Genomic DNA, 13,827 nt, shown 5'->3' with positions numbered 1-13,827 from the left:
TATAGTGTTAAAGATGCCAAAGAACCTTTATTTGGCAGCCAAAAGGGACAGCTTTGGCATCTAACATTGAATTTGTTTGCCTCTCTGCTGGAAAAATATCAATAGAATGGAACAAAATAAAATAGCAAATGTTGAGACTGGAGCAGAATTCTTCTTATAATAGGAAGTGCTTACACTGGACATCTGGAGCCAGAGATATGTACAAGAAAAGATGGTTCCTTAAAAATGGCTAACATAAAAGTTGTGTGAGTAAAATTTAATGGGATACAGTGACTTTATCCAATTCTCAATCTATGACAGATATCTTATGAAAGACACTAAGTATTGTACTGCATCTTGAACCAAGTGACCTAGGAATCCATTGTCTCCTCACCTGGATGCTTGAAATTTCCTTCCTTTTCCTTCTTCTTCTACCCCACATATTCTGTGGTTCTTACTTCACTTCAGGACTAGTCTATGATAGGTTTTGAGATGATAGGACTGTAGGTGAAAAAAGAGAAAGAGAAAAAGCTCCATAAATCTCCTCTCCTCTTCCCTTTCCTTAGTACTGCTGCATCTGCCTGCCAGTGCTAATCTTCTCCAACAGGATCCTATCCCATCTCTGCAGCCCTGCTGTCTCATCCCCAAGGCTCCTTCTGCTCTTTACCCAAGAATCTCCACCCTAATCCTTGGTCTTCTGGTGAAATCTCCTATTTTTTAAAATCTCAGCCCTTTCTATACTCAGATGTATAATTTTCCCTATACATGAAATAAAAAAAAAGAAGAGCCTTTTACTTATTTCTCATTACTCATTTTTCTTACTTGTTGGTAGTAGTTCCAAAATAAGCCTTTAAAAAATCCTAAAAGATTGTGTGATCGCTTTAGCAACAGAAAAATAGAAGAGAAACTGTGAGACTTCATTCTGTCCAATGCTATTACCCAAAGAAAGAAACCCTGTTTGGAAGCAACAGATTCCCTTGGAACCTGAGGGAAGAAGGAAAGGGGATGATGGGGAACCAGACTAGACCTGAATAGTATTTGTGGAGGTTTACACTAGCAAAATGTTCTAACCCTATAAAATTCCATACTCATTGCCTTCTCTGCTCCTATTCACTACCCAACCCCAGCCCCAGCCCCTGTCCCAGTCTTCACCCAAGAGGCTCTACTTTTGTGTCCCCACCATTTAAAGCCTCTGCCTACCATTACCTGAATGTCTGCCATCTCTGTAGGATCAGAGAGAACTCAGCAACTGGCCTTTCCAGTTGAAAAATTAAATTTTCCCTAAAAGTTATGTTACATACAGTGGTGTTTTGTAGAACCATTGGTACAATACCAACCTGCAATTTTAATTCTGTACAATTTGTATGTATTTTGTATTTGTATTTGAATAGTGTATTGTGTATTATATTTGTATTGTGGCATAGTGAGTAGGCTCAACTATTTGAAAGGTTGTCATGTGTTATGGGCCAGAACTTGAAACAAGGTGCTAAGTCAGTGGAATTGATAGAGACAATGGTTGTTTAGCATGGTATTTAACAGTTCTCTAGTTCAGTACATGTGCTCAGTATAATTCCACAAGATTCACACCTTTAAGAGAGTATATATATATAAGCTAGGAGCCTCAACCAGGATTCAGGCCTGGAGATTCAGAAGCCAGAGCTCAAGCTTTTGGAACCAAGACTACAGAAGGCCTCTAAGAAAGCTAACCGGGCCACAGGAAAGGACTTTGAAGGAGACAATAAAAGATTTGGACTTTAACTCCTGGCTGCATTTGGGGTGATTACTGAACTGAAACTAAGACTGCTCCCAGAAGCCCCCCAAGAGAAACCTGCTCCCAAAAAACATTAAATTTTAGAGAAGAATATTACAGTCATGTGGTCTTTAACATGATTAGATCTGTTCTGTCTGATCCTGGCAAGTAGTAACTAGAGCTGGTGGATCAAAGTCAGAGAGAGGCAATTCTTGGATCAATATAAAGAAAAACTTCCTAGCAATCAGAGCTTTCCAAACAAAAATGGCCTCCTCCTGTAGGCGGTAAGTTTCTTGTCACCTGTAGTCTTCCAATGCTGAGTGACCGCTTGTTGGGGATATTTAAAGAAAAATTTATTCTTCAGTTAGATATTGGACAAAATGATCTCTGAGAACCTTACCAGTTCTGGAAAGTCCAGATTCTATTTGAGGTATCAACAGACTCTTATGGGCTAATTGACATTGTTCTTATGATAAAATATATTTTGAATTATGAACTATTTCTCAAATTTAAGAAAACATCTTATTCATAACTTGGGGAATACTTATAACTGGTATAACTAACTATACCTATAAATATCCTATAATTGGGTATTTTAAAAATCATATGGATAAATTTACACACACACCCCACACACATCCAAAACCAATCATTTCAAGATTATGGAGAATGGGTAATGTGTAACAGGGTTCCAGCTCTGCATAGCAGCTATAGCCCCATTAGACTGACTTCTTCCCATTTTTACAAACTAGCTGGAATTCCATCTGGCTGAGAAAGAGGAGAAGTTACTGGAGAAGGAGTTCCTCTTTGAACAGGTGGCCCGACTTACAGACAGACTCCGCACTAGAACGGAGACCTGCAAGCAGGATACGCTTCTCTTGGCCAAAAAGGTTAGTTCTCGGGTCCTTCATCTTGTTTTGTTGCCTCTGTGTGTGTGTGTGTGTGTGTGTGTGTGTGTGTGTGTGTATTTTTCATAAAACTGTGGTCTCCTAAAGGTAGAAGGCATCCTTTTATGAAGTACAAATTGTCTCTCTCATTCCTGACAGAGGGCTATTAGACATTGTCAAGACAATTCTAGTGATGGGAAAAGTTCTGGGACTTATCTTTGAGGTTTAGAGAGATCTGGAGGAAGGACTGGACAATGCTGAAAGCAATCAGCCTTTTATTTTTTTTAGAGAGAACCATATGGCTTAACTGAATGCTCTGGAGGAATCAGGGTGGGGGAGATAACAAGGGAAATGTAGGAGGACACTCCTAAGCTAGAGAAGCAGCTGGTTGCTCTAAACAAGAGCAGCTGATCCACTCTCAATATGGACCAGGATCAGAATCCTTAAAGTGAGACCAAAAAGCAGAGAGGGAAAACATTGTCACCTGGGCAGCTAGGACACAGTGGTCTTGAAGCTATGATGGCAGAAGGATACTTGGTTCCTGGCCTGTCCTTATCAATACTACCAGAGGAAATTATGCAATCTTCTCTGAGTCTCTGTTTCCTCATCTGTAAAATGAAGAAATTGGCCTTGGTGATCTCTAAAACTTCTTCCAGCTCTGAATCTAAGATCCACTTCTTTTATAAGGGACTCCCTGACGCTTTTGCAAGAGGCTGCTCCCTGCACTTGGCCAGTCTTTAAGCCAGACAGTGGGTGAGGCTCTGAGTTCACTTTCTGCCTCAGGACAGTTCAGAAGTCAGGGATACTTGGGATCAGATTAGTTCAGGGACTTTGAAAAGTAGGAAATGAATAAAATAATGAACACTGATAACAAATCATTACCTAAGGAATGTCAATCAATTACTAGCACATGGAAACCAAGATCCTAGAAACTTCCTCAGCCAGCAAATCCTTGATTTTGTTACCAAGCAGAAAGATACAACAGCCATGTCTTTGCTAGAGATGACTCATTTTGAGGGGGATGAGGGATCAGTTCTCAAAATAACCGAAAGAGGCTTATAATAAAGACTCAATGGGGGGGGAAAGCAATCTTATTATTAAAAATGAAAAAAGAAAATTATAAAAAACATTAGCGTCTCTTGATCTAGCTTGACAAAATCTCTATGAATATAATCTATGTAATTATTAATGATTATATGAGAAAGATTGTTCCAAATCACAGGTTACAAAAATACAAATCAAAATAACCGAGTTTCATCTCACAACTAGCAAATTATCAAAGATGATTGTGGTATTCTTTTCTTTTGTATAATATATGATGGTTCTGTGAACCAATAAGCATTGTATCAATTCCATTGAGTTAACACTAGGATTCTAAAGGATGATCTCAAAAAAAAAAAAATGTAAAATTCAGTGTTTGAGTGATTGTGGAAATTGTTAAGAAATTTGCCAAAAATGCAAAACCCTATCACCCAAAAATCTCACTGCTAGAAATATATACGACTCCAATTTATACAGTCCATGAAAAAAAAATATCCCATAAACACATGGAACCTTAGATTTTTCAAACCTGTGCATTTGCATAAAAAACTCCTCATTGGGGAAGAGAATGAATCATTCAATACCCTGTGCTTGCAAGAGGGGAGGAGCTAGTGAGGGCTTGGGGAAAAAGACATTTTCCCTTGATTTTGAGAAAAGACTCATATAGTTCCAGAACTAGAGGGAGAGATTTTGGAAAGAAACAGACATGTAAAGGAGCTGGCACTAGAACATGTTCTTCAGTTCTAGTTTGTATGAGACATTTTCACAGAATTTCTCCCTGAGAAACTGGGAACTCTTGGCTGAGCTGAGATATATCACTATAGTGAAAAGGCTCAGTCATTCTGTGTATTGTCTGGTATATTCTATCTAATTTTTATAATTTCTTTGATTTCTCTTTGCTATCAGATTGAATGGATAGGTTTGTTCACCATTTTGGATGGTCTTTGTGTATTTTCATTTGGTGAAAAGTGAGTAAAGATTTTGGGATATACTTTGGAAATACTTCTTGTTAATTAAGGGATAGGACCCAGAAAAGCAGAGTGAATGTAAAAATAGTTTCCCCTACATTAATAATACTCGGAGGGAATGATAGCTATTATTCTAGTCTAGTATCTCTTCTCAGAAAAGATCAGAGTGAGCCAGCTCCTGGTCCCAAACTCTTTCTCCTTTCCAAGCATGAATCAAAGTCTCCATTAGAAAGATGTGGAATGGAGCAAGGTTATGAGATCCCAGAAATAGCAATGTATACCTCCTTATGAACTACAATTAGATTAAATTATGTGGACATGCACAATAACCTACATGGGCAATAAAAACACCTTAACAAAATATTTATAGAGCCATTTTTTGTAGTAGTAAAGAACTGGAAACAAAAAATAAAAGCCCATCAATTGGGGGAATAACCACATTGAAGGAAAAAATGTATATGAATAATACAGAAAAGCATGAGAAAAAGTTATATGAAATGATATAAAGTAAAGGAAGTAGAACCAGAAGTAGAATGCACACAATGACCACAACAATGTAAATGTAGACAAAATCAGTAAGACAAAACTGAAATTGAGAAATAATAATTCTCAAGCTTGGTATCAAAGAAGAGAGATGAGAATGTACTTCCTTCCCTCTTTTTATAGGGAGAGGATCGATGGGTATGTAACACTGCATATGATGTTGGTTAGTCTTTTTTATTCTTTATAATAAAATGTGCCTCTCTAAGAAAGGGAAAGATATACTGTAGTAATGTAAGTGATGTAAATATTTTTAAATAACAATGGGATTTTAAAAAAAAAAAGGAAGAGTCTACAAATGCATCAAGGACATTCCTGATAAAGTTAGGACAAAAGACTTTCATAAATAATATTTACAACAAACAGTATCTTATCAACCACATAATTGGCTGAGAGATGTAGAGGATACAGGCAGGATCCCAATTTGCTTTTTTCCTGGCTGAATATAACAAGGCTCTTTCCCAATTCATTGCTATTCAATTCAACAAACATTTATTACATACCTTCTAATGGCAAGATAATGTGTTGAAAATACAAAGGCTAAAATTAAACAAGCCCTGCCTTAAAGAATTTTCTTTCAGTGGGAAATATATACAATATATACCCAAATTAGCAGAGGCATTCTGGCTTCAGCTCAAAAAGGTTCCTGAGCTGATGGTTAATTTTTTTATGTTAAGCATTTTTACCTCAGAAATTAGAAAACACTACAAAATAAGATTATATTTATTTTTGGCTGATTATTTAGAATTAATAAAGATATGGAGAAAACATTAATAATATGGATTTAAAAGTGTTTCATGTCTGTATTAGGGTGTTTGTTTTCCTCTGGAGAGCTGATTATTAAACATGTCAATGCAGCACTGCAGATAAATACAAAACAATTATAAACAGTTACACAATGCAAATTTAAGGAGAGAAAATTAAAAATTATGTGTCTGGTAGGGGTGAGGGGAATCAGTGACAGTCTCATGTAGAAAGTGGCATTGGATCGATGTCACAAAGGAAGCTAAAGGTTCTAAGAGAAGAATGTACATAATCAGGAGTTCAGATGTTGAGTTGCAATAGTCCAGTTTGGCTGGAAGAGAGAGCATGCAAAATGGAGTAATATAAAATATGAGTGGAAAAGTAGATGAGCATATCTAGCAAACCTTTCCCTGACAAGGGAGAACTTCTGTTGTTGTTTAGTCATTTCAGTCATGTATGACTCTTTGTATTCCTATTTGGGGCTTTCTTGGCAAAGATACTGGAGCAGTTTGCCATTTTCTTCTCCAGCTCATTCTACAGAGGAGAAAACTGAGGCAAACAGATTAAATGACTTGCCCAGTATCACATAGATAGTAAATGTCTGAGGCCATATTAAAACTAAGGAAGGAGAGTCCTCCTAACAAAAAGGTGATAGATTCAAGATCCAAAATGAGACATTCATTTTTGGACATGACCAATTTAAGAATTTGTTTTACTTGCCTATGTGTATTTATTATAAGGTTGTTGCTGTTCTTTCTTTTATTCTTCCTTCTGTCCTTTCTTTCTTTTTTTCTTTCTCTTCTTCCTTTCTTCCTTTCTTTCTTTTTTAAAGTAACATTGGAGTTCAGGGTAAGGAAAAGACTAACCAAAGTGTTCTGATAGAATTATTCCAGGTGTTTATAGTCAATGCTATAGGGCATTAGGTTCAGAGAAATAACTGGCACCAATTGAGCTTTTTTGTCCAGATGTATTTTGTACTGCTAGAAGCAAATCACCTTGGGAAGTCTATAGGCAAAGTTATGAAAACTGAGTAGCTGATGTGAAAAAGCCTTTGAAAAAAGTTCTCGCCATTAAATTTTATTAACACATTTTCCTCCGATTAGTGTCCATATTTAGGAGTGTCCTAGAGGATACATTAAAACCATGAGCATCATAAGGAAGATGTTCAGTAGTTATAAGTACACTTATTTTTGTTTCCATTTCAAAATTCCCTCAGGGCTTGAGCACGTTCTGGCTTTCTTAGCTAAATAAACTATAACTCTATAATATAGTTTTTTATTCTTCTAAGTATTACATTCCTATATAATTAACAATCAATAGAAGTACAAAATTAGATTTGAGAAAGCAAAAGTTTGGGATCCCTTCAAACTTTTACCAGGCTATATATAAGTGATTCAGAATTAGAGGGCTAAAAGGTATTATTTATCACTTAGAAGTTGTGTATCCTTAGGCAAGTCACAATCTCTCTGAGCCTCAGTTTTTTTTTTTTTCCTTGTAAATGAAACAGTTGAATTGAATAACATCTAAAGTTCCTTCCAGCTCTAAGAAGCTATGAATTCTAGGTGATCTCCTACCTTTGATCAGAATTTCTCTTTAGCCATCACTGAAAACCAGTAGCTGTCTGCCATTCCTTTGCTCTTCAGTCAAACCAATCTTTGCAACCTTTCAGGTTCTAGTGTTTCTAAATCTTGCCTAGTGATTAACATTTTAATGCTCTCTTGCTCCACTTGCTCCACTGATATAACTCCTTCTTCTCCTCGTTTTCCTAGATGGTATTGGGTTGTATTGTTTTGCTATATTTAAATATAAATAGATGTGGAAGGCAACTTTTAACAGCAAAAGCATCTGTGAAACTCACGAGTCATCCCATGTTTTTAGCCCTTGATGGTTTTTTTGTTCCTTTTCAGTAGGACTGTTATGGACAGGTCTACACATTATTCTTCCTTTTTTGACCCTTTAATTCCAGATGAATGAGTATCAGAAGAAGATAAAAGATTGTACCCACAAAATGATGGCTCTTGTGGCAGAGCTGTCCATGCAGCAAGCACTCTCTCTTGAACTACAAAAAGAAATGAGGGACAAACAAGAGTTCCTAACAAGTTGCATTGAAAGGATAGAACAAGGGCTGCCACTCAGTAAAGAAATTGAGGAAGACTGGCTGAAGGTGCTGCGAGATGAAGACATGCATCATTTAGCTGTAGCAGAAAGGGCAATGGTAAGTTTGAGATCTAGAACTGCAGTTGTAATATCTATGTTAAAAAACACAGGTAGGTTCGAGAGCCATGGGAAGTCACCCTTCTCCCTTCAGTACTATTCCTATAATTTGCCCACTTTTCATTTCATAGATGAGGAAAATAGGGCTTTGAGAAGTGACTTGTCCAAGAGCAAACAGCTAACAAATGACAGAAATAGAAATTGAATAGAGTGCCTCTGCTTTTGTGCTGTTGCTATCAATAAATATTTAATCAACAAAATTTATTAGGTTTTATAAGGTGCTTACAACTTACAATCTGACAAGATCCAAATCATTGTGACTTGCTATCTATTTTTCTACAAATTAAAGAAGGAAATCTTTCTTTGCAGCTTCAATTGGAAGAGAAACACAACTTGATGGCTTCTGGAGTTTACACAACAGCCATTCAGCGCCCAAATGCCTACATCCCAGATGCAGAAGCCACACTGCCTTTACCCCGTCCTTATGGCAGAGCACCTCCCTTCAAGCCAACTGAGCCTGGTTCCAGTATGAGACACATAAAAAAGCCTACTATAAAACCAATTGAAATTTGAATAGGTAAAACAGAAAAGAGCCCAAGGTCAAATTTTCCCATGCCTTCAAACGGGCTTGCATTAAACTTACAGCTGGGAAACTATGAGCAAAACAAAATCAACAGGGCTTTCACAATATTCAACAAATAGGAACAGGTACACACCAATTCACTTACTTTAGGCCCTCCTGAGGAAGGCTATTACTATCAAAAACCACAGATATATTTCATTTATCATTTTTATAGAATTTAGAATTGTAGCTAACATTTTGGCAAAGTATTTTGATCATTTAGTTATTTTCCAGTTGTATGCTGACCACTGTTCAGGTTAAGTTTCTCTTCAAACCTGATCCTACAGCTAGTTCAGAATTTTCTAAAAAGAAAATCAAATTCAACCCAGGGTGGTATATTTTTTAAAATTAAAAAATATAAATTAATTCAATGGTACTATACTTGTTCTTTGGGGAAATGTGTATCAGTATATTTAGTGAGGAGGAAAAAGTAAACATTTGTATTTTAAACAATGTATAGGTGTATTTCACTTGTAAAATAGTTTATTCATAAGACTTGATAGATAAATACTATTTAGGTTAATTTAATCTTTTTAAATTTACTAGGAAAGTATGTAAAGGAATATTATAATAAATCCCTTGGCAAAGTCAAGAATCTTTTTACAACAAAAAAATAATTTCTGAAATGTATCTGTCTTGTAAATCCAGATTTGTCATATCTGAAAGATTTTTTGTTTTCTTTTTAAATAAAGTACTTCTCTCCCTCTTTTTGGTTCCTGTACAAAAAACAAAACAAAACAAAACAAAAACCAAATGGTTATTTTGACAACCCTTCCAAAGTTCTTGTACCAGATGCTTTCACGATTTTAATAAATTCAATTCAATGGATGTTTATAAAGTGATTACTATATACAAAGTCCTGTGTATCGGGATCCAAGGAAGATGCAAGATAAAATAGGTAGTAGCAGTGATGAGGTCAGGGTAGCAGTTTCTAGTTTGAAATAAACATGTGATACATTCCCAATGGCCATTCTCTTTCCCAAAAGGCAGATTTATTTAGGAGAAATTACAGACAAAATAAGAGAGAAAATAGGCACCAGGGATGGTAAATATGAAGTACAGTTGGGGAAGCAATAATGCTTCCCCATCAAGGGAAAGAGTTTGGAAGAATCCAATAAAGGAAATGAGGTGAGGATATGCCATTTATCGGCAGCTTAGATCCACAGAGGAGTTTAGCAGGCTAACCAAAGTAGCTGGCTCAAGGAGAAAGCCGCCATTAAAGGGAGGACATTATGAGGAAGGAGAGAGAGTATCTCATAGAGGGCTTAGCCCTGAAAAGGACTTAGCAAAGATCTTCATCATGGACACATCTTTGATAGGGAAAGTACAACTCTGGGTATTTCTCAGGGGAGGAAGGGAAGTACCAGGAAAGAATTGGGTAGCTCAGGAGGCAATCAAGGAGGAGCCAGATGGAATACTTGGCAGATCAGGTCTTAGACCTGTCTAAAGATTTCCTAATCAATGTCTCAAAGTTTGTTTACAGAGACCCAGAGGTCTGAGGGATAGACAGAGGAGGCTGATAAAAAGTTCCAGTCCTATAAAACACTTTTAAACAGGATGTCGTGGGACTTTTTCCCTGATTAGATATTTCTGACAAGAGAAGAGTAAGCTCAAAAGTCTACATCAGCAGAAATCTTCTGCTAGAAGTTCTCCTCTGTTAAAGGAAATTAGATATATACATATATAAAACTATAATACAAAAGAGAATGTAACAAATGTACAACATTGATCCAGTCATATTAATGTTCAGAAAAGGGCAAGATCTTTTCCAGCTCATGAATCATAATGACATATGACATTATGATGCCATAATGACAACTGAAAAGGATCTCGGAGATTATCTATTCCAAGTACCTCATTTTATACACCAGGGATGTTTTCCTGGGAGGGAAGCAAGTAGGATGAGAACATTCCATGATTATCCAATATAGAGCCAACACATGGCAGTGATTAGGGCAATCACTGATCCTGAGGGAATACTCTCATCCAAAAACAAAAATTAAGCAGAGTACAAATTAGGATATAAGTGAGAATGTAAATGAGAGATTGGGCCAGGGCAGAACTCAAGAGTTTCTTGAGAACTCGAGGTCCAATGAACTAAGACAGATATAGGAAAGTAAACTGGAATGGAAGCTTTGAGCCATAAGGTTATACACAGAAATCAGGAAAGAGAGAGAAGAATAAAGATGGTAGTTTAGCAGGAAGTAGAGCCAAATTATCCCACACAACTCTTCTACAAAGAACTAGAAGATAAAGTCCTATTAAGAAAACCCAGTAAAACGCCACAGTGAATAATTCTCACCAGATTGACCTCAGAAGATGGGCAAATCCATAGGCACTGAGAATAGCGTTTAGCTAGGAACAGTTTTACACAAAACAATACAGTGCAGAGAGCTGAGGGTTTGCATCAGAATAAGAAGAGATCCCACATCCATGCAGAAGGATCTGGATCCACACAGCCTTAAGCTGAAGGAACAGGTAGACACCATCTGGCAAGCTCTGCTGCTCATCACTCAGTTTCTGGTCATGGATGCAGGACATGTACCTTAGGTAGTGTACTGAATAAGGAGCAAGTTCAGAAGCAGGTTCAGAATCCAGGTGCAAATCGGAGTAGGAGTCTAGTTCCAACCCACAACCTGAAATCTTGCAAGAAAATAACCGGAGCAGGAATCCAAGATCATTTGGAGAGTACTCAAAGCTTAGAGCACCCTATCCTGATCTGTCTCTTGAGATCATGGAATGATAACAATATTTCCAAAAAACTAGCAGGAATCAAGTGCATACAAGCTCATTAAGACATTTTTCTCAGAAGTAAACAGAGCCTGGACTTTACATAAAGCTGCAAGAATGAACAGTCAAAAGAAAAATCTTTCCATAGAGTCTTTATAAGAGGGATACTTTATAATAGGGATACTAAAAACACAAACCCAAAAGTAAATAACTTCAAAACATCTATAAGTCCCAAAGAAAAACAGGTTGTACAAAGTTTAGAATTCCTAAAAGAGATACAGTAAGAGATGTTTTTATAAATTTAAAAACTATTTTATAAAATATGAGTCCTTGAGGGAAAAATGGAGGGAGGAAATGATAATAGTAGTAGAAGAATTGGAACTAGAATTACAACTTGAAATAATAGATACCAAAAAATAGATACCAAAACTTAAACTCCTCAAGTATTAGAATAGACCAAGTTAAAATTAATTACTCCATAAAGCAAGATATAAAAACAAAGTTCAAAGACAGAAAAAATGGAAAAAATTAAGGTACATCACAGCCAAAACAACTAAGTTGGAAATCAAATCAATGAGAGAATAAAGATTTAAGGATCATTAGACTACCTGATATCTTCTAAATCTATGATCTAAAAAAAAAAAAAGGCCTACACTCTTTAAAAAAAAAAAAAGCATTAAATATTCCACATCTCCCAGAGCCATAGGGCAAGAGAGAAATAGAATTTAATGACAACCAAATGAAAACTCCCAGAAACATTATAAACAAAATCCAGAGTTGACAAGTCAAAGGAAAAATAATTCAGACAACCAAAAGGAATAAATTCAAGTACTGAGGAGCCATAGGATCACACAAGATTTAGCAGATACCTCTCAAAAGGAGCAGAGAGGTTGGAATACAATATTCCAGTAGACAAAAAATATAGACCAACCAAGAATAACTTATCCAATAAAGTTGATAATCCTGGGTGGGAGGGCAGAGAGTGGAGATATTTTTTTTAATAAAGTAGTGGTCTTCTAAGCATTCCTGATGAAAAGACCTAAGATGTGTAGAAAATTTGAAACTGTTCAAAGGAGGAAAGAATACACACATGCACACACACACACAAACACACACATATTCACTCAGAGAAACAGAATAGAAGGCACTCTGTTCCAGGACAAAGCTATGATGAAGAATCCAAGTTAATATTTGCTGTACCTGCTATAAACTGGTTTTCCAGGTGGGCAAACTACCCAGAGCTTCTCCTGTTCTGCTGGTTTTGATTCAGGTAAGGATAAGCCCAGGTTACATGTTTTACTTCCTAGTATGAAAATATAAGGAGATCATTCAGGTATGCAACAACAAATAAATTGAGAGAATGACAGGAAAGGATAATGCCGAATGTTGGAGGGGATGTGGGAAAACAGGGACACTGATACATTGTTGGTGGAATTGTGAACACATCCAGCCATTGTGGAGAGCAATTTGGAACTATGCTCAAAAAGCTATCAAACTGTGCATATCCTTTGATCCAGCAGTGTTACTACTGGGCTTATATCCCAAGGAGATACTAAAGAAGGGAAAGGAAAAATATGTGCAAGAATATTTGTGGCAGCCCTGTTTGTAGTGTCTAGAAACTGGAAACTGAGTGGATGCCCATCAGTTGGAGAATGGCTGAATAAATTGTGGTATATGAATATTATGGAATATTATTGTTCTGTAAGAAATGACCAGCAGGACGAATACAGAGAGGATTGGCGAGACTTACATGAACTGATGCTGAGTGAAATGAGCAGGACCAGGAGATCATTATTCACAGCAATAACTAGACTATATGAGGATCAATTCTGATGGATGTCATTCTTTTCAACAATGAGATGATTCAAACCAGTCTAATGATCTTGTGATGAAGAGAGCCATCTGTACCCAGAGGGGACTGTGGGAACTGAGTGTGGATCACAATGTAGCATTTTCACTCTTTTTGTTATTTGCTTGTTATTTTTTTCTTTTTTTGATCTTATTTTTCTTGTGCAACAAGATAATTGTATAAATATGTATAGAAGAATTGTACATGTTTAATATGTATTGGATTATTTAATATGTATTGGATTACTTGCCATCTAGGGGAGGGGATGGGGAAAGGGAGAAAAAAATTTTGAAACACAAGATTTTGCAAGAGTGAATGTTAAAAAAAAAAATAAGAATTTTTAAAAGTTTAAAATTTTTTTAAAAGAAAAAAAGAGTGAATGTTCAAAATTATCCATGCATATATTTTGAAAATAAAAAATTTTAATTAAAAAAATGAATCAAGAGAATCAGTAGAGATATTAACACTTAAAATGTTGCTGGAACAGGGTAGCCCATATTTCA

The 13,827-nt window shown here is 36.3% G+C and overlaps 1 protein-coding gene across 1 annotated transcript in view; it reads left to right on the top strand.

The window, feature by feature from the left end:
* CCDC146 (coiled-coil domain containing 146) overlaps positions 1–12,148 on the top strand; it is a 166,458-nt gene extending 154,310 nt beyond the window's left edge. The window contains 3 exon segments of the mRNA XM_031940214.1: positions 2,482–2,619; positions 7,876–8,124; positions 8,493–12,148. Coding sequence (XP_031796074.1) covers positions 2,482–2,619; positions 7,876–8,124; positions 8,493–8,696 — 591 coding nt within the window. The 3' untranslated portion in view covers positions 8,697–12,148.
* Positions 12,149–13,827: the final 1,679 nt, after the last annotated feature.

This window comes from Sarcophilus harrisii, chromosome 5 (assembly GCF_902635505.1).
Source record: "Sarcophilus harrisii chromosome 5, mSarHar1.11, whole genome shotgun sequence".
Taxonomy (NCBI): Eukaryota; Metazoa; Chordata; class Mammalia; order Dasyuromorphia; family Dasyuridae; genus Sarcophilus; species Sarcophilus harrisii.
This window is presented reverse-complemented; position numbering and strand designations above follow the sequence as displayed.